Source organism: Bufo bufo, chromosome 3 (assembly GCF_905171765.1).
Source record: "Bufo bufo chromosome 3, aBufBuf1.1, whole genome shotgun sequence".
Taxonomy (NCBI): Eukaryota; Metazoa; Chordata; class Amphibia; order Anura; family Bufonidae; genus Bufo; species Bufo bufo.
This window is the reverse complement of record NC_053391.1, coordinates 546,146,262-546,173,705: the sequence shown is the minus strand read 5'-3', so window position 1 is coordinate 546,173,705 and position 27,444 is coordinate 546,146,262. Positions and strand designations below refer to the sequence as shown.

Genomic DNA, 27,444 nt, shown 5'->3' with positions numbered 1-27,444 from the left:
AATACAGACTGTTGTGTGAATGTAGCCTAAATGTTTCCATCGGAGGAATCCATGGTTAAAGGGCTTCTGTCACCTCACTAAACAAATATTTTTTTTTTGTGTACTTATAATCCCTATCCTGCCATATTGCCATACATTATGTTATTAATCATTTTCGTTCAGTAGATTTAGCAAAAAACTTACTTTTATGATATGCTAAGTACCTTTCTACCAGCAAGTAGGGCGTCTACTTGCTGGTAGCAGCCGCAGAAAACCGCCCCCTCCTTCTGTTGATTGACAGGGCCAGCCGCGATCTCCTCCTCCGGTGGCCCTGTCAGCATTTCAAAAATCGCGCACCTGTGTTGATTCGGCGCAGGCGTTCTGAGATAAGGAGGCTCCACTCCCTCAGTGCGCCGATGACGTCTTCTCTTTCGGTGACGTCATCGGCGCAGGCGCACTGAGGGAGTGCTGAGGAGGCGAGCCTCCTTATCTCAGAGCGCCTGCGCCGAATCAACACAGGCGCGCAATTTTTGAAATGCTGACAGGGCCGGCCGGAGGAGGAGATCGCGGCTGGCCCTGTCAATCAACAGAAGGAGGGGGCGGTTTTCTGCGGCTGCTACCAGCAAGTAGACGCCCTACTTGCTGGTAGAAAGGTAAATAGCATATGATAAAAGTACGTTTTTTGCTAAATTTACTGAACGAAAATGATTAATAACATAATGTATGGCAATATGGCAGGATAGGGATTATAAGTACACAAAAAAAACTAAATTGTTTAGTGGGGTGACAGAAGCCCACTATGCGATATGCCCCCATTGTCTGAGATGGGACAACCCCTTTAAAAGCTGTTAGTTATTTCCTCACTATGTGACATTCTGTGACATTAGGTCAGTAAGTGCAGTTTTATTAAAAAAATGCTGAATAAGTGAAGCAGCTATATAAACTTGCCTACCAAATAACATGCTAGTAGTGTAGCCTTAGGCCACTGCAGTAATGTGAACGAGTGCATAAAAGTACAAGAGAATTAGCTTTTTGCTGAATGTCCTGTGATTTGTATTGCCCCATTTATATTTTGTGTGCCTTCAGGTGCTCTCTGGTGCTAAATTATCTGCAGACCACTGTTCAGAGAGAGGATGAAATTGTTTCCTAGATGGAAATGTTTTCTTGAGGAATACAATTACCCCAGGGATCTGCATCACTCTGACATTCAATAATAGGCTGTAATACTACTGTATGTTCTTGTATCATCTCTTTTATTTCTTATAAAGTCAATGCATTTCCAGATATAGTTGGAATGAGGGATAAGATTCGCTAATAAACTCTGGGGAAAGCTCTATATTACATTTATACAGAAAGTGTTCTGCTTTGTACTTTTTAGCAGATTCTTTATATTTTCTTTATGTAGCAAATACAGCATAGATATAACATACTATATCCTTTATAGTTGCACAAGTCTTCTTGGCCTACATTCCAGCTCAGTCAACTGCACTATAAATTCCTTTCTTTTACATCTTGAAAAAGAGAGACCGGGCCTGTTTAGTTTGTGATGATAAATCACTCAGACTATACAACATGATATATTTTTTGAATCCTGAAGTTTATGCCTCTCCCATCTCATTAGTTTCACAATAGATCCGCCACCAATCTAATGTGTATGCCATGTAAAACGTGTACATCGTTGACTTGTAGCCTTGTGTGTGGAGCTTAAAGAAATTCTCTCTCTGAAGCTCTCCTTGCTAGTAAAATAACAGATGCCAGTGTGAGACTGCCAAAACTACTTGGATCATGAACACAGTCTTGGGTCCAAAAGAGTCCACCCAAACTGAAGTCAGCTAAGAGCAATATATCATAAGCCTCTTCTTCTCTTATTCTTTATTTAGGAGCCAATTGGTGCTCATAGCTATATTACATTATCCTGTAATAATCAGCAAATACAAAAAAAGTGGAAATATTCCAAGACATTGTGTAGACAGAAACCCTCAGTATTCTCTTCTATAATAATGTAATCATGGTCCTTTAAGTTTTTACTTATTATATTCAGTAACTAAATACTAATTAATCATTTATCTGTTAATCAAACTTATTCTTGAATTGTTCACTGTCGTTTCACACAACTTTGCATAATTCAATAGTATAGGCATATCTATGAAACTTTGTGACGTATTGGAGAAAAATGCCTTGTTCTCTAGTTATCAGCTGTTTTCTTCCCCCAGCCCTTCTCACAAGAGCTTACAATCTATAAAGGGAGGAGGGGGTGACACAAAAGATAGTTAATTATTATATTAAGTAGTCCAGACATCTCTGTACTGAAAGGAGTGGTGTAGGCTGATCTGCGTGTGCTAGTGCTTTGGAGGTAGGACTGTCAGAAGATCAAGTTCAGGTCTGAAGAGTTTTTTTTTTTTTTGGGAGCGAGGTTCTACTGGAGGAAGATTCCGTTTAGGAAGCGAGATGTCATGTGACCAACTCTCTGGTCGCCAACTGACACAGGGCAGGTAGTCAGTTACTTCTTTATTCATTCCTATGAGACTGATAATGAGGCTTCCGTAGGAATACTTAGAGAAAGTCTTCCTGTCCACACATAAGATGCTGTGTCAGTTGGAGAGTCTGATTGCTGGTCACATGACACAGATGAGATGCATAAGGGAGGGGATAACTCACAAATACAGCCACTGGTAAGAAAATTACATTCATTACAGACTACATTATGTAACTTTCTAACAGGTCAGAGAATAACATTTTTGCCGGGAGTTCTTCTTTAAGACACATTTGAAGGTAGGGAAGTTGAGAATTGACCTGATATTCCAGGGCAGAGCGTTCCAGAGAGCAGGTGCAGCTTGAGAAAAGTCTTGAAGACGGGAGTGAGAGGTACGAATTATGGTGGATGTTAATCTCTAGATCACTGGCAGAGTGGAAAGCACAAGTAGGGTGGTAGATGGAAATGAGGGAGGAGATGTATGGAGGGGGCAGCACTGTGGAGAGCTTTGTGGCTGAGGATAAGAAGCTTGAACTGTATTCTGTGGTGGTTGGGCAACCAGTGAAGTGACTGGCATAGGCAAGTAGCATCACTATAATGGGTGGACAGATAGATAAACCTATCTGCAGCATATAGGACAGACTGAAGAGGGGAGAGTTTAGTGAGAGGAAGACCAATTAGTAATAAACTCCACTAGTCAAGACGAGAATGAATCAAGGCAACAAGAGTTTTGGCTGTTTCCACTGTAAGAAAAGGGTGGATTCTAGAGATGTTCTTGAGGTGCAGATGACAAAAGCGTGCAAGTGACTGGATAGGGGGAACAAAGAAAAGATCAGAGTCAAACATGACACCAAGACAGTGGGCTCGCTGCCCAGAAGTTGATAGTACCACAGAACGAAATCGAAATATCAAGTTTAGGTGGGTTAGTAGAATGGGAAAAAGAAGTTTCGTTTTTTGAGCGGTTCAGTTTTAGATACAGAGAGGACATGATCTTAGAGACAGCTGCCGGACAATCACTGGTGTTTTGGAGTAAAGCAGGAGTGATATCAGAGGATGAAGTGTATAGTTGGGTTTTGTCAGCATAGAGATGGTACTGAAAGCCAAATCTACTGATAGTCTGTCTGATGGGGCTGTGTTGAGAGAGAAGAGTTAAGGACATAGGACTGAACCCTGAGGAACCCCAACATCAATAGGAAGGGGAAAATAAATAGAGCCAGCCAATGATGCACTAAAGGAGTGACCAGAGAAATAGGAAGAGAACCAGGAGATAGCAGTGCAGCGTTTTGGTGTCTGCCTGACGATGCAGAGCCAAACGGATCTGTCCTGACTTACAATGTAAGTCAATGGGGATGGATCCGTTTTCACTGACACAATATGGTGCACTTGAAAACGGATCCGTCCCCCATTGACTTTCAATGTAAATCACGACGGATCCGTTTTGACTTAGACTTTTAAAAAAAAGAATAATACAAACAGATCTGTTCTGAACGGATACAAGCGTTTGCATTATCGGTGCGGATCCGTCTGTGCAGATACAAGACGGATCCGCACCGAACACAGGTGTGAAAGTAGCCTTATATTAAGAGGTTGTGTTTTCAGCTCTAGTGACCTGAAAAGCGTTTTTAAGAATACAGTGGTCCCTCAAGTTACAATATTTATTGGTTCCAGGACGACCATTGTATGTTGAAACCATTGTAAGTTGAGTAATCGGTTCCAAAGTGCCAAAATGTCATACAAGATGAGATAAAATGAAGATTTAAGAAAAATAAGCAGATTACTACAACAGATAAAACAAGCCCTTACATATAACAGTCAGGAATAGCTGCTAATTAGCAACTAATACAGCTATTTTACTAGAGAAGTGACCTTGATTGGTTGGATCTGAGACTGAGACATTGTATGTTCAGTCTATTTTCAACTTAGGATGGGTCAGAAAAGACCATTGTATGTTGAAAATATTGTATCCTGAGGCCATTGTATCTTGAGGGATCACTGTACAGTGATAGTTTTTGTTTTTACACATCTTATTTGATTTGAAAAGTTTGTGTTTTGTGTCAAACCTAACTTGGTTCATATACAGTGAGGAACAGCAGTATTTGAACACCCTGCGATTTTGAAAGTTCTCCCGCTTAGAAATTATGGGGGGGGGGGTCTGAAATTCACACTATAGGTGCATTCCCACTCTGAGAGACAGAATAAAAAAATTCAGGAAATTGTATGATTTTTTTAAAGAATTTATTTGTCTTGCACTGCTGAAAATAAGTATTTGAACACCTGAGAAACAGCAAGAATTCTGGCTCTCAAAGACCTGTTACTGTGCCTTTAAAAAGTCCACCTCTACTCCACTCATTAATCTAACTTAGTAGCACCTGTCTGAGCTCTTTAAAGACCCCTGTCCACCCCACAGTCAGTCAGACTACTACCATGGGCAAGACCAAAGAGCTGTCAAAAGACACCAGAGACAAAATTGTGGACCTCCACAAGGCTGGAAAGGGCTACAGGGCAATTGCCAAGCAGCTTGGTCAAAATAGATCAACTGTTGGAGCAATTGTTAGAAAATGGAAGAGGCTAAAGACGACTGTCAGTCTCCCTCGGACTGGGGCTCCATGCAAGATCTCACCTCGTGGGGTATCACTGATGATAAGAAAGGTGAGGTATCAGCCTAGAACTACAAGGGAGGAGCTGGTCAATGACATGAAGAGAGCTGTGACCACAGTTTCAAAGGTCACTGTCTTTAGAACACTACACCGTCATGGTTTCAAATCATGCATTGCACAGAAGATTCCCCTACTCAAGTCATCACATGTCTAGGCCCGTCTGAAGTTTGCCAATGACCATCTGGATGATCCAGAGGAGGCATGGGAGAAAGTAATTTTGTCAGATGAGACCAAAGTAGAACTTTTTGGTCTAAACTTCACTCGTCGTGTTTGGAGGAAAAAGAAGGATCAGTTGCATTCCAAGAACACCATCCCTACTTGTGAAGCATGGGGGTGGTAACATTATGCTTTGGGGTGCTTTTCTGCGAAGGGGACAGGACGACTGCACTGTATTAAGGATGAATGGGGCCATTTATTATGAAATTTTGAGCAAGAACCTCCTTCCCTCAGTCAGAGCATTGAAGATGGGTCGTGGCTGGGTCTTCTAACATGACAACGACCCGAAGCACACAGCCAGGATAACCAAGGAGTGGCTCCGTAAGAAGCATATCAAGGTTCTGGAGTGGCTTAGCCAGTCTCCAGACCTAAATCCAATAGAACATCTTTGGTGGGAGTTGAAACTCCGGGTTGCTCAGCGACAGCCCCGAAACCTGACAGATCTAGAGGAGATCTGTGTGGAGTAGTGGGCCAAAATCCCTGTTGCAGTGTGTGCAACCTGGTCAAGAACTACAAGAATCGTTTGACCTCTGTAATTGCAAACAAAGGCTTCTGTTCCAAATATTAATACTGATTTTCTCAGGTGTTCAAATACTTATGTTCAGCAGTGCAAGACAAATAAATTCTTTAAAAAAAATCATAAAATGTGATTTCCTGATTTTTATTTTTAATTCGATCTCTGAGTGGGAATGCACCTACAATGTGAATTTCAGACCCCTCCATGATTTCTAAGTGGGAGAACTTGCAAAATTGCAGGGTGTTCAAATACTTCTATTCCTCACTGTAGATATATATATATATTACATAGTGAATGTTATTCACAGCTATTTCTGTATTAAAAGCTTGCTCATTCTTGAGTAATGGGAATGGAAAAAGATAGCTACACAGCTCGCCTTAAGGAATAATATGAATACAATTATACCTAAATATTAAATAGCAACTTTTCATATCTAATTTAGATCACATAACAGTGTTGTTGAGTAGATAGTGTGAAATCCTTGTTATCTTGCAAAGAAAGTCAGCAAATCCTAATTATATAGTTTCATTGAAGTAATCCTAAAATACCATGTGATAGGTCCGTGTTCATCTGTCACATTCTTCTGTTCTACATAAAACCCATTAATAATGGTACAGCAGTTGGCTGCAGTGGCTGAATAAAAGCTACACAATAACAACATGGCATAGTCAGGCTTGTTAATATGATTATGTAAAAACCTTAAATGCATTTCCCATTACTCCCTCAGGCTTTCCAGTCACCCAGACTGCAGAACTTTTTGCCTGCCACAACTTTTTATTGTTTCCTAATATTGAATGTGATCTTGCTGCGCACTCAGTGAATCTTGCCAGCTGCAAACGCTACAAAATCGAGATTTTTTATTTTAAATATTTTTTTGGGGCGGGAGGGCATGATTTTTGTCTTATTGATGCACAAAACTTTTCAGTTTTTAGTGTATAAAAAATAATAATTGTTAACAAAGTGTTTACTCTTTTATGTAGGGGGCATGCAGACTTCTATTGCTTATTTCTCTGGATGACCTAAGTTCTCCCTCTATTACATCCATGTGTCTTGTGGTATATCCACATGCTTAAGATTTTTTGCCGAAATTTTTGCAATTTTCCCAGACATCTGAATGAGGCTTGGAGAAATCCACGTGCATACTGCAAAAGCAACCCTCTTTAGATGGTGATTTTTAGTTACACAAATGTCTGCAACAAATCTTCCACATGTGAATGAATATACCTACAAATTGTGTAAAACTCACAACTTTTATTTATTTTTTATTTTTATTTATATTTAGTAAGGTAGTGATGAAAAGTGGTCATATGTTGATGATATATTGCAATGGCATCTATTGATGATTTATTTTTTTTCTCATTTCCATTCGGCCTCTTCCACACTATTATTCTGGTCGATTGTACTTTTAATAGGTACAGCACATTGTATAATCGTGGCCTATGGGACACTTTGATGTAATTTATTTAAGTAAAGACTTCTTAGCTTAGAAACATTATACTAATGTTTAATACATCTTTCCTGGTAAAAAAACAACAACAAAACTCTTGAAGTTTCCAAGGAACCAATTCATCCATAGTGATGTTATTAAGCGTTACTATTTGTCACACTGTGATATAGAGTATCTGTAATGATTTTTTTAGGGCATATGAGTGAAATAAAATAATACAGAAGGACATAAAAGTAGTCAAGCAGCAATTTGAAGAAATGCTATTGGGTTAAGATTGTTGCATGTCTAGCATAACTGTATGTTGTGTACGCTCTTTGGTCGATCTGGGTTAATTTTACTGTAATCATCTATATGACAATAGGAACATTGGAGTGACGGCCATCGCTTACAATTAAATTGCCTTTTACTGTAATTATGGCACCTTCCTCATATATAGCTGAACTGGTGGCTACCTGGATCTTGGCTTAACACTTTTGTATGCAGCCATAAAAGGATAGCAAAAGATGAATTGATTTTATATTATTTTAATTAAAATGTGCTGCTTTTCCTAAATGTGGAAATGTACAGTCGTGGCCAAAAGTTTTGAGAATGACACAAGTATTAGTTTTCACAAAGTTTGCTGCTAAACTGCTTTTAGATCTTTGTTTCAGTTGTTTCTGTGATGTAGTGAAATATAATTACACGCACTTCATACGTTTCAAAGGCTTTTATCGACAATTACATGACATTTATGCAAAGAGTCAGTATTTGCAATGTTGGCCCTTCTTTTTCAAGACCTCTGCAATTCGACTGGGCATGCTCTCAATCAACTTCTGGGCCAATTCCTGACTGATAGCAACCCATTCTTTCATAATCACTTCTTGGAGTTTGTCAAAATTAGTGGGTTTTTGTTTGTCCACCCGCCTCTTGAGGATTGACCACAAGTTCTCAATGGGATTAAGATCTGGGGAGTTTCCAGGCCATGGACACAAGATGTCAACGTTTTGGTCCCCGAGCCACTTAGTTATCACTTTTGCCTTATGGCACGGTGCTCCATCGTGCTGGAAAATGCATTGTTCTTCACCAAACTGTTGTTGGATTGTTGGAAGAAGTTGCTGTTGGAGGGTGTTTTGGTACCATTCTTTATTCATGGCTGTGTTTTTGGGCAAAATTGTGAGTGAGCCCACTCCCTTGGATGAGAAGCAACCCCACACATGAATGGTCTCAGGATGCTTTACTGTTGGCATGACACAGGACTGATGGTAGCGCTCACCTTTTCTTCTCCGGACAAGCCTTTTTCCAGATGCCCCAAACAATCGGAAAGAGGCTTCATCGGAGAATATGACTTTGCCCCAGTCCTCAGCAGTCCATTCACCATACTTTCTGCAGAAGATCAATCTGTCCCTTTTTGGTTTTTTTGGGATTAAGTTAATTTTCATGGCAAAGAAGGACTATGCAATTCATCTGATAACTCTTCATAACATTCTGGAGTATATGCAAATTGCTATTATAAAAACTTAAGCAGCAACTTTTCCAATTTCCAATATTTATGTAATTCTCAAAACTTTTGGCCACGACTGTAGACCTTATGTAAACAGTTTTGACATAACAGTAGCGGGTTTATTGTAGGGTCCGCTGCACGTGGGTCGGGCGCCATGTTTAAAGACCCCACCAGCGCCGTGTATGTACAGCGCTGGTAGTGACGGTGTTAAAAGTACAATGATCATTTCTTTTTTTTCCTTACATTCTTGATCCGAGAAAAAGCATTATTATCTTTCTGAAAGTGGATCCTATTTTTCTTGCACACGGATAAAACTTTGAAATGGCATTCGTTCTTTTCTTTAACAAGACCACATAGGACAGGTTCTCAGGCCCAAAAGGCACCAAAACGCTACACAATTCATATATTAAAGGGTTGTCCGGCTTTGGAGCCAACAATCCCCTGTGCACCGCAACATAAAAAAAGCAGACTTATCTGCCCACAGTCCCACCGCTGTTCTATTTCCAGACACTTCCAGACCACACGGTGCCAGGAAGCAGCTGGCTCCCGTACTAGCCAATCACAGGCCTCAGCAGTCACATCGGCTTGAACAGAACATAACAGCTGTAATGCAATGTTTAATTCAATATAACTCCTGAGGTCTTTGTCTATAGCAGTCACAGGGAATGGAGCAGTGGCGGGCAGACGAGCCTCCTTTTTTTGATGTTAAGGATCACAGATCCAGACGGGACTGTCTTCTCCAAGGCTGGACAGCCCCTTTTAATTGTCACAAAAAAAGAAATTACATGATGTGCAAGTATCTAGAAAAAAGGCAGTTATGAAATGCAACAAATATATTTAAAGGGGTTCTCCAGGTTCAGGGCTGAACCCGGATATAAGCTCTTCTTTATTCTTTTACGATGTATGAGTAGAGCATCAGTGCATTTCCAAAGTCTGTTTGTTTACTGCTGGTGATGTACCGGGCTTCTCATCACTATGCTAGGCGGAGACTAAATTTGAAAAGTACCGCCTCCAAAACAGCCATTGGCAGCCCTCCAGACCGCTCATCTGTGATGGTGACATCACCGGGCTCACTGCTAGGTGGAAGACTTCACCTCCTAGGATAATGATGCAAAGCCCGATACGTCAACGGCAGTAAACAAACAGACCTTGCGCTGTGCGATGCAGTGTGACAAGGGGGAGCATCGGAGCAAGAAAATACTTCGGTGCTCCACAGGTATATATTAAAAGAATAAAAAAAAAGCTTATATCTGGGTTTAGTCCTGAACCCAGAGAACCCCTCGTATGAAGGCTTTGGGCGCAGTATATTTGTGTATATGCACGCCAGCCAAGAGCTAGCATAAGGAACAAAACAATGTATAACATTTGTAGTGAGTAAGGAAATAAAAGAAACCTTGGCTCATATACTGCCACTGATAACATCTTCTGTTTTTTCTCATTAACATGTTAGAAAAGGTTTAAAGGTGCACATACCATACCACAGGATGTCCAGACAAAAAACAGAAGGAATAATAAAACTGATAATGCTGCATTAACTTTTACGCGCTCTACAAAATAACTGTACATCGCTGGTGCGCAGTGAATGTATGGAGCAGGTGCCAGCTGTGTAATGCAGCTGACACCCAGTCTCAAGAACCTGGATTGGAGATAACTTCTAAGGGCTGTAGATGGGGGGGGGGGGGGGACAAAAACATTAAAATAGGCTGTGTCCTGAAAGGGTTAAAAGTACATTGTGCATTACAGGAAAAAAATGCACATGCAACTCACTGGGCCAGCGGCCTGAAAAGGCAGAGTGTTCTTTTTGTGAAGCCGCCATTGCAGTCTCTCTGAGCCCAACAATATGTATTTGAGAAAATTGCATGAAATTACCTTCCGATATCTTGTAGTGGTAACTAGCACTCCTCTGGTGTTGTAAAATGCAGGTGTCACTGATGTAACTTTGCAAGGTCAGATTGCAAAATGGGTAGTTGGATGGAAAATAAACTCCATAGTTTACCAATATGAACTGCTTGCTTCAAAATAGTTATTGAAAAGCCAGACATAATGGCAGGCACTTAATGCTGCCTAGCAGTGTTCCTGGAACTGTCTCTCTTGTTGTGGTCCCTTAATTGCACAATCTTTCATTACAAGTAAGGATTTTTTTAATATATTTTTATTAGACTTGCAGTCCCTAAAATCTGTCTAGGACCCATCTTGCCCTGAAACAGTATATGTACATTCTCTACTCTGTACTCCGCATCCATTGCTGCAGAGAGCTGTCATTACTGAGTGGATCCCACCACATGCATGATTCGCCTCCTTACCACTAGGTCCCCCCAGCAAACTAGGCCATGAGATTTGGAGCATGTAATATAGTTTACAATGCATCTATACTAAGACGAGTGAGGGCAATGGGAAGCATGCTGTCACACAGCTCGTTATATTTAATAAGGCATTGCCATGCCTTATCAACGTAGCTTTCTGCAAAAAAAAAGTGAAATGACTATTGGCACCTTACTATTTACATTGGCAGCCTACCATATCACTGAGTCATAGCGAAATTAGCATCCGCTGCTTATGTAAGAATGAGATTTGTTTGAAAGTGACAGCTTCTCAGTACATTATGAAAAATGAGTCTGGTCTTGTACGGCTACATCTGTTACTGAGCAGTGCTTGATGATATTTTTCATGCAATTCCCATTTTGCTCCTTATCACAAAACACTAATGGATGATATGGTGAATTACACGCCAGGACATAGGGCCCAGGTTATCAGCTTTCCATGAGAAAAACACAAGTTACAAGGAATATGAATTTCTTTTATTGATCAGTAAACATGATTAGTCAGGCTTTAACCTTTTTCCTAAAGTCACCCTGCCATCCGCATGACTGTTAAGATCAGAATGAACCAAAGGCAAGTTTTGCTGAATCTTTTCCCACAAAACTGTTAGTACATGTTATGGCAGCCTGTATTCTGTCTATATGGTGATAGACGCTGTTATACATGCTTACAACAAATCAACAGCCTCCTGTGAGTGTTGTATATGGCCCCTTTATAGAGCTATTGAAAGTGAACTATAAGCTCCCCGTTTTCTAGCATGTTGCAAGATTGTAAAGGGACCGATTATAGTAATATTACTACAGTGGAAAGCTTCTAATTCTTCTATTCCCGAACATAATCTTTATAGCCACTGGGAACCAGAGAGAGAGAGGCTATTGTTACTGGCAGAGCTACAACTCTCCACTAGATTTGAATCCATATCAGTAAAAAAAAAAAAAAAAAGCCATTAGTGGTAATTATATGCAGAGTAGTAAGCTGCAGGAGTACAACCCGCTGAACTTTTGTATTTTTTTTTTCCAACCCAGTTGCTACTAAAATTATTGGCCAAAAGATAATGTAATTCATTTTTTCTAGAAATGAGGCCGACATGTATCCCATTATCTATTCAGCTTCATCATTTTGCTGGACATTATAATATTCCTACTCCGTCTAATGTCATAGAGCTGTCAGATATATGTGAGTATTAATAATGAGGCAGCAGCAGAATGCAGCAATTTTATGTCTTTGTGTGAACTGAACTAAGGAAGCCCCAGGATTATTTAATCTGCATAATCCACATTATAATTATGGTTGATGATGCTGAAAACCAGTAATTCTTATACTTCTGCTCTGCTGCTGTTCAATACCGCCATCTTTTCATTTCCAGCAGTATATTTATCCAAGCCACTGATGTCATGACGGGTACTTGAATGCATGTTGCAATCACCCCATTTCTAGTAGTTCCATTTCACAAAGTTTTTATGTTGCGGATATCTAGATTAGGCTACTTTCACACTCGCGTTTTTTTGCGGATCCGTCATGTATCTGCAAAAACGCTTCCGTTACAATAATACAACCGCATGCATCTGTCATGAACGGATCCGGTTGTATTATGTCTTCTATAACCATGACGGATCCATCTTGGTCCCCATTGACTTACATTGTGTGCCAGGACGGATCCGTTTGGCTCCGCTTCGCCAGGTGGACAGCGTTTTGGTGTCCACCTCCAGAGCGGAATGGTGACTGAACAAAGACAAACATGCATTCTGAGCGGATCCTTTTCTATTCAGAATGCATTAGGGCAAAACTGATCCGTTTTGGACCGCGTGTGAGCGCCCATGACGGAACTCAGAAATGGAAAGCCAAAACGCTAGTGTGAAAGTAGCCTAACTTCCTTATCTGGTAGAGCTGGATCGATTAATCTTCTATTTGATACTACTTAAGGTGCTCTTACACTGCGTCAACCAGCAGACAGTGACTGGGAAGGAAGCATTTTCTTCCCGACAACTGCCTGTTCGTCATTAGAGGTGAAGAGCTGTATTCAGAGGCAGAGATCACCTCCACTGTATGAGGACGAGCAACAGCTACTGCCATCACTTATCCTATTGCAAATTAATTGTTTCTGGGCAGCAGATCGCAGTATGATCTGCTGCCCAGAAACCGTACTTGAGGTGTCCGCATGAAAGATGAATTCACTCGATGAACAACCATTCACCTTCGTAGAAACGTTCATCAGGGCCCCTCAACAGTATTATAAAATTACATATACAGAGACACTGTGGGAAATGGACTGAGCGGTTGCTGGGTCTCATCTGAGAGAGCGATCTTAACTAGCCACAGGAGTGGGGATTGCACGGGAGAAGGAGGTTGTGAAGAAGTTGCTGGGGTGCCCCGTTCAAAGATTTGTTGTGGGGCCCAGTCATTTATAGCTACACCACAGCATCCTAGCCTATAACATAATGGCAATAGTACTAGCAGCAATGGCTGGAGTTGGGATGGGGCTTTACATTTTCAGTATACACATCATTTAGAATCTGCCACTTGGGAATCTTTCCTAGACAAGATCAAGAGAACCCACATTTTTTAGAATCATTTTTCCATGTTTCCATTCATTTACTAAAATAGAGTGGAAATACAGTGTTATTCAATACATTCCAGAACTCTAAGGGTTACATAGCATAATAGATCAATATAATGATACACGATCCTATCAGTGCTACGTAGGTCAGGACTGAAGCTCTCACACACGCTGCGAGTTCAGCACATTGAACTCAGTCGTGTGGAACCAGCCTGATGTGTTCCTTTAAAGGTGCCTATCTTGCAACATAGTAGAGATATCTGCTGATAATTCCTGGTTATTATTCTTGGTTTTCCAAGTTCTCTTATGTGCTTTATCCTTTTTATTGCCAGGGTTGTTTTGACATTTTGCACCTCTGGCAGCCAGGACAATTTCTGCAGTTTTGACATGTACAAATAACATCCAAATTATATATTGAATAAATCATACTAAACCCCCATACCCATATATTTTCTAGACACCCAGCAATTGTCAAAATACCACTTCTGCCCTTTATACACACATACACCTTCATGCGACTTTGCATCAAAGTGTAATTTTTCATAACGCTTATAAGGTCCACACCTCTAAAGAATAAATATTCAACATGAGTCCATACATACCTTTTATGCCTACATTTATGTGTACATATCTTCATAAAATCACCAGAACTGGAAAGACCAAAAATTTGGTTTTAAGCTGGTAATGAGAAAAAAAAAGTAACCTAAAATATGGGGATTACAGTCCTTGACTCCTGAAAAGCCTTAACAGACTGTGGACAGCCATATCTACCTTCATGTAAGGCCTCATGCACACGACCGTTTTTTTTTTTGTGGTCCGCAAAAACGGGTTCCGTTTTTCCGTGATCAGTGACCGTTTTTTCGTCCGTGGGTCTTCTTTGATTTTTGGAGGATCCACGGACATGAAAAAAAAGTCATTTTGGTGTCCGCCTGGCCGTACGGAGCCAAACGGATCCGTCCTGACTTACAATGCAAGTCAATGTGGACGGATCCGTTTGACGTTGACACAATATGGTGCAATTGCAAACGGATCCGTCCCCATTGAATTTCAATGTAAAGTCAGGAGTTAATATACCATAGGATCGGAGTTTTCTCCAATCCGATGGTATATTTTAACTTGAAGCGTCCCCATCACCATGGGAACGCCTCTATATTAGAATATACCATCGGATTTGAGTTACATCGTGAAACTCAGATCTGACAGTATATTCTAACACAGAGGCGTTCCCATAGTGATGGGGACGCTTCTAGTTAGAATATACTACGAACTGTGTACATGACTGCCCCCTACTGCCTGGCAGCACCCGATCTCTTACAGGGGGCTGTGATCCGCACAATTAACCCCTCAGGTGCTGCACCCACGGATGAAAAAACGATCACGGACCACCCAATTTTGCCGGCCGTGAAAAAATACGGTCGTGTGCAATGAGGCCTTACTTTGTGGCAAACAGGAATTTTTTTTTTTTTTAAATGCACCTAAAAAACAAATTTTGTACCTAAAACACACATCCAAACAGATGTGCACAAGTTATATGCCACAAGTCTATAAATCAAGAGCTTATGTTAAACACAATGGAACAGAAGCCATGTAATATATGGTCATCATCCACATATGTGTAAAATATATACTGTATACAGCAAACAATTAGTAAACCTTTAGACTGGTATAATATGGGTGGTTTAATCCTCCTGTATTATGGACCGAACAGCTAAACCTCTTGTAGTTCATTAGAAAATTAGAGTATACCTCCTGGTTCTTATTAACCTTGGGAGGTCTGAGTGTTGTATCTATATTATGGGCACAAAAAAGCCTCTGTATTACACCTGTCTGAAAAGTGGCTGAATACAGTTGTGTGTGTTTTGTTTTTTTTCTTTTTCTTTTTAATAAACTACGGTAATTTAAAAGAATTGTTCATACTGATAGTCAATGAGTGAACATGTCTTTCCTGACTGAAGAATTTTTTTTCCCACCTGTCTGAAATATATTAGATATTCCTCTCTAGTCATAATCATTATTGTGGTTACTGCAGCATTTAATGGGGATTGCTAGAGAAGCGGTTTGTATATTTTAGTCTATTCATCGGGAATGGACCAGATAGCGACAGTGTAAAATGTAAACATTATTGACGTTTCTGGTGTGTTTGGTGCGACTTATTTGGCTCAGTGATAGGGACGCTGGTAAACGTCTGGCTCATGGCATCAATAAATGGCCTAATTAGGCGCAGAGGGGTGATAAGATGAGCAAGCACTTGGGGCAGGGTGTCGTTCCTCAGCAAAGGCAGGGTTGAAGCCCTTCATTTTCAAATGTCACCGTTACCTGGATTCATTTCTAAAGATGATACTGTTCCAGTCCATAGCAATCCAGGTTTCTTGTTCATAACACCACTGCAAACAAAGGCGACAGTGGCTGGAAATGGTCTGGGCAAAGACGGGGGGAGGGGGGTATAATAAAGGTCCCACCTGTGTCTGGATGGTGGACAATGAACCTATGGGAACCGCTGCTTGTCTGTAGTTCAGACGATCCTCTCTACTGGTGTCCGTCTGGAGCCTGTTCACCGTGGTTGTATGTGTGCGCCCTCACATAACCACTGCTCCCAACACCTTCTAACCAGAATGGACTAGAAGGCGGATAATTTGTCAAAACGTCCACCCTGCTTGTCTCAGTCCAGTAATATGCTCCTTTCAAAGTCTGTCAACTGGGCAAAATGTCTGAGTGTTCTATAGCCATGTATAGTAGTCAACGAACTCTCAACAAGAGGAACACTACCTAAAAGTAGCCTCTGAGAGGCCTTTTTATGGCAACTGAGGAAGCATTTATACACTCTCTTGTGGCAAGACCCGGTGTTTAATTAAACCACACCTGTAATCATTTACATATCTACCTGAGACATAAAATACTTGCCTAGTTTTGTAGCAATGCGTTATTATTTTTGTCACTGTGAGTAGTTTATTAAAATCTTTGGTTCAGAAAATAGTTCTGAGACTAAGTAAATTTGAACTCCTCCACCAATCAATTATTAGGTCATATTCTTTGCTGGAGTGTTTCATGAAAAAGAGATGACTTCATCCAAAGTTGAAATCAGAGGCATTGTTCAAGAAAAGAATGTGAGAAGAAGCGAATGTATTTCTTTTGTGAACATCTGTTCTTCATAATGGTATTCTGTCTTCCAAGGAACACAAGATTGTATTATAAAATGATAGACTGCATGAAAATAATCAGTAGCTAAATAACAGTGCAAGAAGCCCAGTCCCTGGAAACGACACCACAATCTCCTATATGTTTTCTTAACCAAGATAATTTATATGTATAGTGTCGCTGGGACATATTTTATGGCCTTTTGCTCTTTGCCACTCAATTTTTGTCCTATAATACAGACTGCACAATTCATTTGGGAGAAGTAATTTCCATCCCTGCATACTAATCGATTTTCTCACAAACACCTGCTATCAGTTACGGTAATAAAAATGCCATTTTAAATTGAAAACAGTCCAAATGGAGCATCCCAGGGAAATGACTTAAGTGTCATTCAATGCTACTAATGCGGTAATGTTCTTGTGTTACCACCACACTTTCTCATATCAGCATTTACATTTTTATACAGTTTTAGTCATTATATTTCTCCTTCAACTGGTGACTGCCTTAAAGCTATTGGTACTAAGAAAAGATAAAGTGTCTGCACGAGTACGCATTTTTAATGGTTCTCTTAAATCCAGACTGCTGTAAAAACAATATAGTTCTGAAAAACAATCATATAAAAAGCAAAATAAAAGAGATTGAAGAATACTTGTTCTCGGATGGATCTTATAAAAGTTTATCTCAAGTTCTTTTCTTATTATCTGTACACATGAAAACTTGTAACAAGTTTTGGTTAAAGGCATAGGGGCCCACAATTTTAGACCTGGTGTGAGCGGGGAAAAGTCTCAGATAGTGACACATCTAACCGTTGAGCCGCCATCTGCGCCTGAAATGAGCCTAATTTAGGCGTGTTTGAGATTAGTAAATGACCCCCATAGTGTACACACGTTTAAAGCAATTATATGCATTAATGGCTTGCTTTGTAGCGTCTATATAGGCTTCATTCACATCTACGTTGAGTCTCTGTCGTAGACCCCAAAAATGACAAACAAAATTGAACAGGCTATTTTTTTCTGGCAAAATGCCAGTCCCCATGACTGAAGCCTGACGGATCCAATTATTGCAGATGTGAACAAAGCCTTAGGTGTGTACATTTCACAACAGTGGCCTCTGTGACTGGGCCTTTGTGCTGCAACATTACAAAACAAATGTGTGTGTTTTAACAGTTTGATTATACACTATATTGTCTACTTTATGGTAGATGCGCCTTTTGATTGAAGAGGGTGAGATATTTATAGATTTAAAAAGTTTTTAAAAAGTCACACAGGAATGGATTAAAAAATTGGAGCCGTAGAATGTGCTCTTTTGTACAATTTCTTCGACTCTGGAGCTCTAGTAAAAAATAAATAAACTGGAAGCTATTTTACTGGCATTGTGGCACTTTCAATATTTTAATATAAAAAGGTTGACTTTAAAGAGCCTCTGTCAACATCATCAACCTTATTAAACGAGGTATATTGCGTGGTACGGTTGATCATGCTGATTAAATTGATATGTCTTTTCTTTATAGGATCAACTGCTGCAGTGATATATTAGTTTTTATATTTATGAGAGAAAAAAAAGAGCACAGAGGGGCTGGCGTGGTTATTGGAGCACTGCTACACTCCTCCTCCCCTTTGATTGAAAGCACTAATGACCCTGTGTAATGGTGCCTGCGCTGTGGCAGAAGAGAGATGGTTGTACAGGGACAAGACAATACTTACATTGTGATCCTCCCAGCAGCTCCGCTTCTCTCCCGGAGAGGAGCGCCCACTGTTGACTGATGCTTCAGAACAATGATATAAACCCCATCAGTGTACTGACTGATGATAGAAAATTAGAGCCTAGTCATGCCAATTACTGCTACCAGCCCATTGTAGAGGCTATAAAATCTGTGGACTACAGTGTAATCAAGGCAACCTAAACTAGCTTTTGGGGAACACCTGACACCAGGTAAAGGCTCCGATTATGTAAAGTTATCCCCTATCCACAGGATAGGGAATAACTATTAGATCAATGGGGGTCCTACTGCTGGGATAATCACTGATCATGAGAATGGGGACCCCATGTAGCTCCACAAAATGAACAGAGCGGCTGGTCCATTATTTTTTTTTTTATAGGAGGTTCAGGTATAGCGCTCCACTATCTCTGGAACTCCAGTAGAAATGACTTAAAAGCATCTCTTCTTAAGTGTCCTCTGTCTTAAACTTTGCTCTTCTTGTTTGTGAACTTAGCTTTAGCTGCCCAAGCGTATGCATTAAAGGAAGAGAATGACAGTCTACGGTGGCAATTAGACGCCTACAGGAACGAAGTTGAACTTCTGAAACAAGAAAAAGGACATCATGCACGAACAGAAGAAAGCTTGACCAAGGATCAGCAGTTGCAGTTTTTACAACAAGCAATGCAAAATATGCAACAGGTAAGCCTTGAAATGTAAAAACAAACTGTACTATGTGCCTTGTTACATAGTCTAATAATTCCATATACCATGCATATTAAGAGTAATGCAGTATCTCCTATATACACAGTGTCTGTGTAGATCAGTTAGCCTTTTAAAGTCTAAGGCTACTTTCACTCTAGCGTTAATATTTTCCGGTATTGAGATCCGTCATAGTGTCTCAATACCGGAAAAAAAAACGCTTCCGTTTTGTCCCCATTTTTTGTCAATGTCGAGAAAACGTAACTGAACAGAACGGAATGCTTCAAAAATGCATTTCGTTAGGTTCTCATACCGGAGAGAAAACCGCAGCATGCTGCTGTTTGCTTTCCGTCCTGGGATGCGGAGCAAAACTGATCCGTCATGACCCACAATGCAAGTCAATGGGGACGGATCAATAGACACAATGACACAATAGAAAACGGATCCGTCTCCTCTTGACTTTCAATGGAGTTCATGACAGATCCGTCTTCGGTATGTTAAAGGGATTCTGTCACCTCGTATAACACAAATTCGAATTTTAAACCAGTCATGCTCCACAGCTTACCTTGAATCGGCTGTGCTGTTCTAAATTGTAATCCGTCCAGTAGTTTTGCAGAAAAATGACTTTTATAATTATTCAAATTAACCCTGAAGGTGCCCAGAGGGGCGTTATGTTCCCCTTTGTGTGCCCAGTAACGCCCCTCTTACAGTGCCCAAAACGCCTTCCTCCAGAATCCCTAACCGCCCACAGCGTCTCATCCCTCTCCTCCCCCTCCCTGACGGCCGAGCGAAGTCTCGCGCAGACGCAGTACCCACTGAGGGCTGCGCCAGTGCGATTTGCTGGAGACTGAGGGCAGGAGCTTCATCGTCGTCACTGGGCATGCGCCGAGCCCAGTGACGTCCGATGCTCGCTCTTCCCTCAGTCTCCAGCAAATCGCACTGGCGCAGCCCTCAGTGGGTACTGCGTCTGCGTGAGACTTCGCTCGGCCGTCAGGGAGGGGGAGGAGAGGGATGAGACGCTGTGGGCGGTTAGGGATTCTGGAGGAAGGCGTTTTGGGCACTGTAAGAGGGGCGTTACTGGGCACACAAAGGGGAACATAACGCCCCTCTGGGCACCTTCAGGGTTAATTTGCATAATTATAAAAGTAGTTTTTCTGCAAAACTACTGGACGGATTACAATATAGAACAGCACAGCCGATTCAAGGTAAGCTGTGGAGCATGCCTGGTTTAAAATCTGAATTTGTGTTATGAGAGGTGACAGAATCCCTGTAAAGATAATACAACCGGATCCGTTCATAACAGATGCAGATGGTTGTATTATCAGTAACAGAAGCATTTTTGCTGAACCCTGCCGGATCCAGAAAAGACGCTAGTGTGAAAGTAGCCTAAGTCTGGCCATAGAACATAAAGATTTTGCTTTTGTCCCAGGGATGGATCCAAGATTGAAATGACGAAAAATTATCTGCACTCAATGTGAGCTGCAGAAAATGTAGTTTTTTTTTGGTCACCCCCATAGCTACCCTTAAATATTTAAACCATGCTGTCAACACAAGAAGAAAAAGTCACACCGAAAAATCGGTAGCAGATTACTGGCTGAAACAGGCCGTTTTTGGTGTCAGATTTCTAATTTGGTGACAATTTTAGAGGAGTGTTTACAAGGATATTACCTTAGAGGATTTTTTTATTTATTTTTTTAATAGAAGAGTTTCTCTGCTACCCCATTGACGTCTATTAAATCCACAATCAAATCTTCTATGAAGTAACATGTCACTTCTCAAGTCCCCCCCCCCTCAAATCAGCTACTGAAAAAACTATCTTTTTACACTGTGTGTACAGGGTGGATTTTTTAACAGTCAGTGGAGAAACTGTTGGTGAGTTTTGAATGTGGATTTAGCAGTGGAAAAAGGTAGTTTTCCACTGCTGAATCAGTGACAGGTTAGTGTGAATATATCCATAAACCTCTAATCACACTGTCAAGAAAAGGCATAAACTTGCTTTTTCATCTGCACCAAAACAATTCTGGAGCACTCTGGGTTGTGCCATTCCTCTGTTTGTCCTCCCAGAAATATATTAATGAATGTACAGCTAGGTGTTACTCTGACACTGGTCAAAGGGCTACGTAACATGAGTCTGACAGTGTCAATTGATTGCTGATAATTTTAGATAGGGTAGGGATACATCCTATTGACAAGGGGAATGGTTACCCACCAACTAGAGCTACACAGACATTTTATAACACTACTGCTTTTATCTTTAGCTCTGATTACTTATTTAAATCATGGAATGACCAAATGCTGCCCACAAAAATCCATGGAATTCAGATTATTTCTTAGTTCTATGGGTGTAGCTTAATACGAATAGTTGAAATCAATTAACAAAATGTTGTCACATAAACCAGGCCTTCATCATACATTCATAATGGAGGAACGTCGCAACATTAATAAAGCTTTGAGTAAAGATGTCTCAGAATTATTTCATTGGAAGTACAAAGTACTTACTAATACAGACATGTCAGGAGATCCAACAGGTCCTCCTATAACTCACAGGTGACATATTTTCTTAATGCAGTTATGTTTTTCTTCTCCCTCCATCCCAGACCTCAGTGACAGCTTCTCTTGATGACTGGAGACTTCCCTGCTAAAACATCTTTTGTCCCTCACTTCCACAACCCATCACCCAGACTCCTAAATAAATTCAGACCCCAGACCAGGGTAAAGAAAATTAATCAAACATCAAATTATCAAATTAGATTCCTCCACACAGGTGCTAACCAAGTAAACCATTCAATAGGTGTTGGAAAGATAGACAAAAGTGTCTAATGATCTTTAGACTCCTTAAGTTTACACTGTGTAAATATTAGACTGGATTAGTAAATCTACTCTACTCTGTGGGTTTGCACGTTCAGAAAACCTGATCGTGTAAACCCAGCCTGGCAATCAGCTGATTGTGGCAGGACCAACTGCTGGACCCCCTAGTGATCATACATTTACTCCAACCTCTAAATGGCTGGACATGTAATACATCGACTTGCTGGGTCTGCCAGAGCGGAAGCCCCACTAACCTAATGACTTCATAAAGCATTTGGACAGGGGTTATCATAAGCCATATCATAGGAACATGCAGAAGAGAGATCTGCTCTTTAAATATCCTGCAGCATGGTGTGAGACATTTTATTTCTATTAGATTATAGGCAGTTTTGCAAGTTGAATTGTGCTTTAAGAAAGCTTTAAGATCTTGTCGGAGCAACTCTGTTTTGACAAGAGTTATTAGTCATCTTAAAAGAATGTAACATATAATTCTCCAACTATATAATGCAAGTAAACTGGGAATTTGATCTGTCACACACAGAAAATCCAGTCAATTTTGACCTCATCAACAGTTTAAACTTCCATGGAGGGTTCAAGAGATGGATTATTCATTACTGTTAGCAAGTGAATGTATTTTAATAGGTATTGTGTATTATATACACACAAACAGAATGGCCACTTTAGTAGATACCCTTATCTAGTAGCACGTCGGACCTCCTTTGGCCTTCAGAACCACATCAGTTTGTTCTGTCCATACATTCCACTAGGTTTTGAAATCATTCTGCAGGAATATTGGACAATGTGGACATAGTAGCTTCTTTCAGTTTATGCAGATTATATGGAGGTGCTGACATGCTCTGAATAGCCCCAACACCTTGTCCGAGAGATGAGCTATAGTATTTAAATCAAGGAAAACTCAGTATCATGTTCCTGGAACCAATCCATGACTAAACAACCCTAGTGACATGGTGCATTGTCCTGCTGAAAGTGTCCTACAGCCATAGGGTAAACAGTTGCTCTGAACGGTGAACCTAGTAGACCACAACGCTTATGTAGGCCCTACTGTTCAGGTATCAGATGACCCAGGTCCTGTATGTCAAGAAAACTTTCCCACACCATTACTTTATCTCTGCTAGCCTGAACGGTTGACACCAGATAGGGAAGGGTTCATCAGTTCGAATTCTGATTCTCCTATTTGCCTTGTGCAACTGAAATCTGGATTTAATTGAGCAGGCAATGTTTTTCCACTGCTCACTGATCTAATTTCTGCATTCTTTTGCCCACTGGAGTCTTGACTTTCTGCTTCCCTTAGTCAATTTACACGGGACAATTTAGCAGGTGATTGTTGGGAAGGAAGCGTTCCTTCACGACAAGCACTTGCTCGTCAGTTGGGGAGACTGCTACATGTGCATGTATGCACAATATAGGGAGGAGCAACCTCTAATGCCATCGCTCATCCCCATACAGAATCATTGTTTGCCAACAGCAGAGCATGTTTAGACAGCACGATCTGCTGCCAGCAAACAACAATTTAGGTGAGCGTGTGAAAGATGCATTTACCCAATGAACAAGCGTTTCGTTTATTCATTGAGTAATCTGTGCCACCTTTACACCTCCAGATAATCTGAGCATTCCTACAAACACTTGTTAGCTGTTATTTGGACAATTCTCTGCCTGTGTAAAGCACCCTTTAGACAGCAATGGCACTTCAACTGGTTGTCTACTGCTATACAGGTGAAACTCAAAAAATTTGAATATTGAGCAAAGTTCATTTATTTCAGTAATGCAACTTAAAATGTTAAACTAACATATGAGATAGACTCATTACATGCAAAGCGAGATATTTCAAGCCTTTATTTGTTATAATTTGTATGTTTATGGATAACAGCTTATGAAACCCCAAAGTCACAATTTTGAGGTCCCCTTTGCTCAGGGGGTATGGACTAATTAGCTGACTAGAGTGTGACACTTTGAGCCTAGAATATTGAACGTTTTCACAAAATTCAAATTTTAAGCTGCATTAATGCAATTCCTTTTAATTTGCATTACTGAAATAAATGAACTTTTGCACGGTATTCAAATTTTTTGAGTTTCACCTGTAGTCCATCCATGCAAAAGAACAATGAGTTATGTATTCAGGCACATTACTTGGAGCACTAAGGTTGTATTGAGCTGCAATTTGCTTGATTATGCACTGACCTGTTCATCAGAACAATTCTTCTGACCCCTTTCTTCGACGAGTTACATCCACAGTATCCCCTTTTACTGGATGTTTTTCTTTAGTCACACCATTGTCTGTTTACTTTTGACACCATTGCATGAGGAAACCCTACAAGTTGGTAGCCTTTGAAATACTGTCCCCGGCTAGCCTAGCAGAGATGACCATGCTTTATTCAAAGTCACTCAGGTTTCCCCATTCTAATGTGGATTCAGACAAAAGCGTACTCTATTTTATGCTGGGGTCATGTGTAGGGTTGGGCGATATCAAAAATATTCCCACGATAACAATATTAAGAAATTTATCGCGATAACAATATATTTCTCGATAAATACCCTTTTAAAATAAAAAGAAATCTTCGCCACAAGGAGACATTATACTGTATGGGGGCCACAAGGAGACATTATACTGTATGGGGGCCACAAGGAGACATTATACTGTATGGGGGCCACAAGGAGACATTATACTGTATGGGGGCCACAAGGAGACATTAAACTGTATGATGGCACCCACAAGTAGACATTAAACTGTATGGTGGCACCCACAAGTAGACATTAAACTGTATGGGGGCAGCCACAAGGAGACGTTATATTGTATGGGGGCAGCCACAAGGAGACGTTATATTGTATGGGGGTAGCCACAAGGAGACGTTATACTGTATGTGGCAGGACCAACTGCTGGAGCCCCTGGTGATCATACATTTACTCCAACCTCTAAATGGCTGGACATGTAATACATGGACTTGCTGGGTCTGCCAGAGCGAAAGCCCACTAACTTACTATTTCTACACTCTAACATACATAATGACTTCATAAAGCATTTGGACAGGGGTTATCATAAGCCATATCATAGGAACATGCAGAAGAGAGATCTGCTCTTTAAATATCCTGCAGCATGGTGTGAGCCATTTTATTTCTATTAGATTAGAGGCAGTTTTGCAAGTTGAATTGTGCTTTAAGGAAGCTTGAAGATCTTGTCGGAGCAACTCTGTTTTGACAAGAGTTATTAGTCATCTTAAAAGAATGTAACATATAATTCTCCAACTATATAATGCAAGTAAACTGGGAATTTGATCTGTCACACACAGACAATCCAGTCAATTTTGACCTCATCAACAGTTTAAACTTCCATGGAGGGTTCAAGAGATGGATTATTCATTACTGTTAACAAGTGAATGTTTTTTAATAGGTATTGTGCCTTTTATAAAAAGGAGGATTTGTCATGCTTCATTACTTGAAACATGAGATGTTGTACTGTATGGGGACAGCCACACGGAGGTGTTATACTGTATGGGGGCAGCCACACGGAGGTGTTATACTGTATGGGGGCAGCCACAAGGAGACATTATACTGTATGGGGGCAGCCACAAGGAGACGTTATACTGTATGGGGGCAGCCACAAGGAGACGTTATACTGTATGGGGGCAGCCACAAGGAGACGTTATACTGTATGGGGGCAGCCACAAGGAGACGTTATACTGTATTGGGGCAGCCACAAGGAGACATTATACTGTATGGGGGCAGCCACAAGGAGACGTTACACTGTATGGGGGCAGCCACAAAGAGACGTTATACTGTATGGGGGCAGCCACAAGGAGATGTTATACTGTATGGGGGCAGCCACAAGGAGACGTTATACTGTATGGGGGCAGCCACAAGGAGACGTTATACTGTATGGGGGCAGCCACAAGGAGACGTTATACTGTATGGGGGCAGCCACAAGGAGACGTTATACTGTATGGGGGTAGCCACAAGGAGACGTTATACTGTATGGGGGTAGCCACAAGGAGACGTTATACTGTATTTAGGTAGCCACAAGGAGACGTTGTACTGTGTGGGGGAAGGAACACGGAGGTGTTATACTGTATGGGGGCAGTCACAAGGAGACGTTATACTATATGGGGTTCTGTCTGGGGCAGCGACAAGGAAACATTATACTGTATGGTGGCAGCCATAAGGAAACATCATACTGTATCGGAGCAGTTACAAGGAGGCGTTATACCGTATGGGGGCAGCCACATGGAGGCGGTATACTGTATAGGGGCAGCCACATGGAGGCGGTATACTGTATGGGGGCAGCCACAAGGAGACGTTATACTGTATGGGGCACTGTGTGGGGCGGCCACAAGGAGACATTACTGTATGTGGCAGCCGCAAGGAAACATTATACTGTATCGGGGAAGCCACAAGGAAACATTACTGTATGGGGCAGGCGCAAGGTGATATTAAACTGACATATGGTGGCCCCCAATATAACAATGTCTTGTGGCCACCATACAGTAATGTCTTCTTGTTGGTCATGTCATGTATGGGAGTGGGGAGGGACTCATGAGGACTCATTCCCTAATGCCTGCTATTTCAATGTGCAGTAGTGCGGTGCAGCTTGCAGGCAGGAAGGAGTAGGCCAGAGTCAGATAGGGCCGCAGCAGAACACATACATGGTCACCGTTGTAGGCAGACATTACACCTTTATCCACTCGGGTCGGGGCGGCTGTAATATATATTAGGGTCTCTCTCTCCACTCGCAGGTGAAGGTGTGAACTCTGTGGGGGTCAGACTCGGTCTTTAAGTAACTTGAGAGACTTTCCTGCCACTCGCTCTTGTCCTGTGCTGCTCAGTGGCCTCGCTCATCATCTGATTCCGACGTCAGATGTCGGTGGGCGGAGACTTTATTATAGGAGCAAAGAGGAGCCGGGGGCGGCCACTGCGGGCAGTAATTGTACTGGTGGTATGCAAACATTCAGGGGCGGGCAACTGCGGACGCAGGTTTTGAAGTGGTCAGCGGACATGACCGCTTCTATGACGTCACAAAATACAGCGTTTTTTTTAGGAAACAGCGATATTGCCATATCGATGTTTCCTAATACTGTGGTATATCGCCAAGACCGGTATATCGCCCAATCCTAGTCATGTGTCTAATTTCTATACAGGGAAGCTCCACTCATTAAAAGGCAGAGATCTCTAATAAGTCTCTAAAGATACACCAGATTGCGCCAATTTGCGCCACTTTTTAGATATATTTTTGGTGCAGACACATTAAATAAATGTGGGCCAGTGTGCACAAATGAAAAATTAACATAAAACTTTTCTTTCTTACTGGAGCCCCCATTTAAATAAAAACTGATTTGAGTTTTTACAACTTAACAGTAAAGAACTACATGTTCTTGTTTACCTGTGATAATTTTATTTTATGATGAAATGCTCCTTATGTTAGCTAGCCACCTGTGCTTTTATCTTTATT

General features: G+C 41.1%; 1 protein-coding gene across 3 annotated transcripts in view; it reads left to right on the top strand.

The window, feature by feature from the left end:
- ENOX1 (ecto-NOX disulfide-thiol exchanger 1) overlaps positions 1–27,444 on the top strand; it is a 475,770-nt gene that overhangs the window by 395,130 nt on the left and 53,196 nt on the right. For all 3 annotated transcript variants that reach the window (XM_040425425.1, XM_040425426.1, XM_040425424.1), the window contains one exon: positions 18,994–19,178. In XM_040425425.1, coding sequence (XP_040281359.1) covers positions 18,994–19,178 — 185 coding nt within the window. The remainder of the gene's footprint in view (positions 1–18,993; positions 19,179–27,444) is intronic.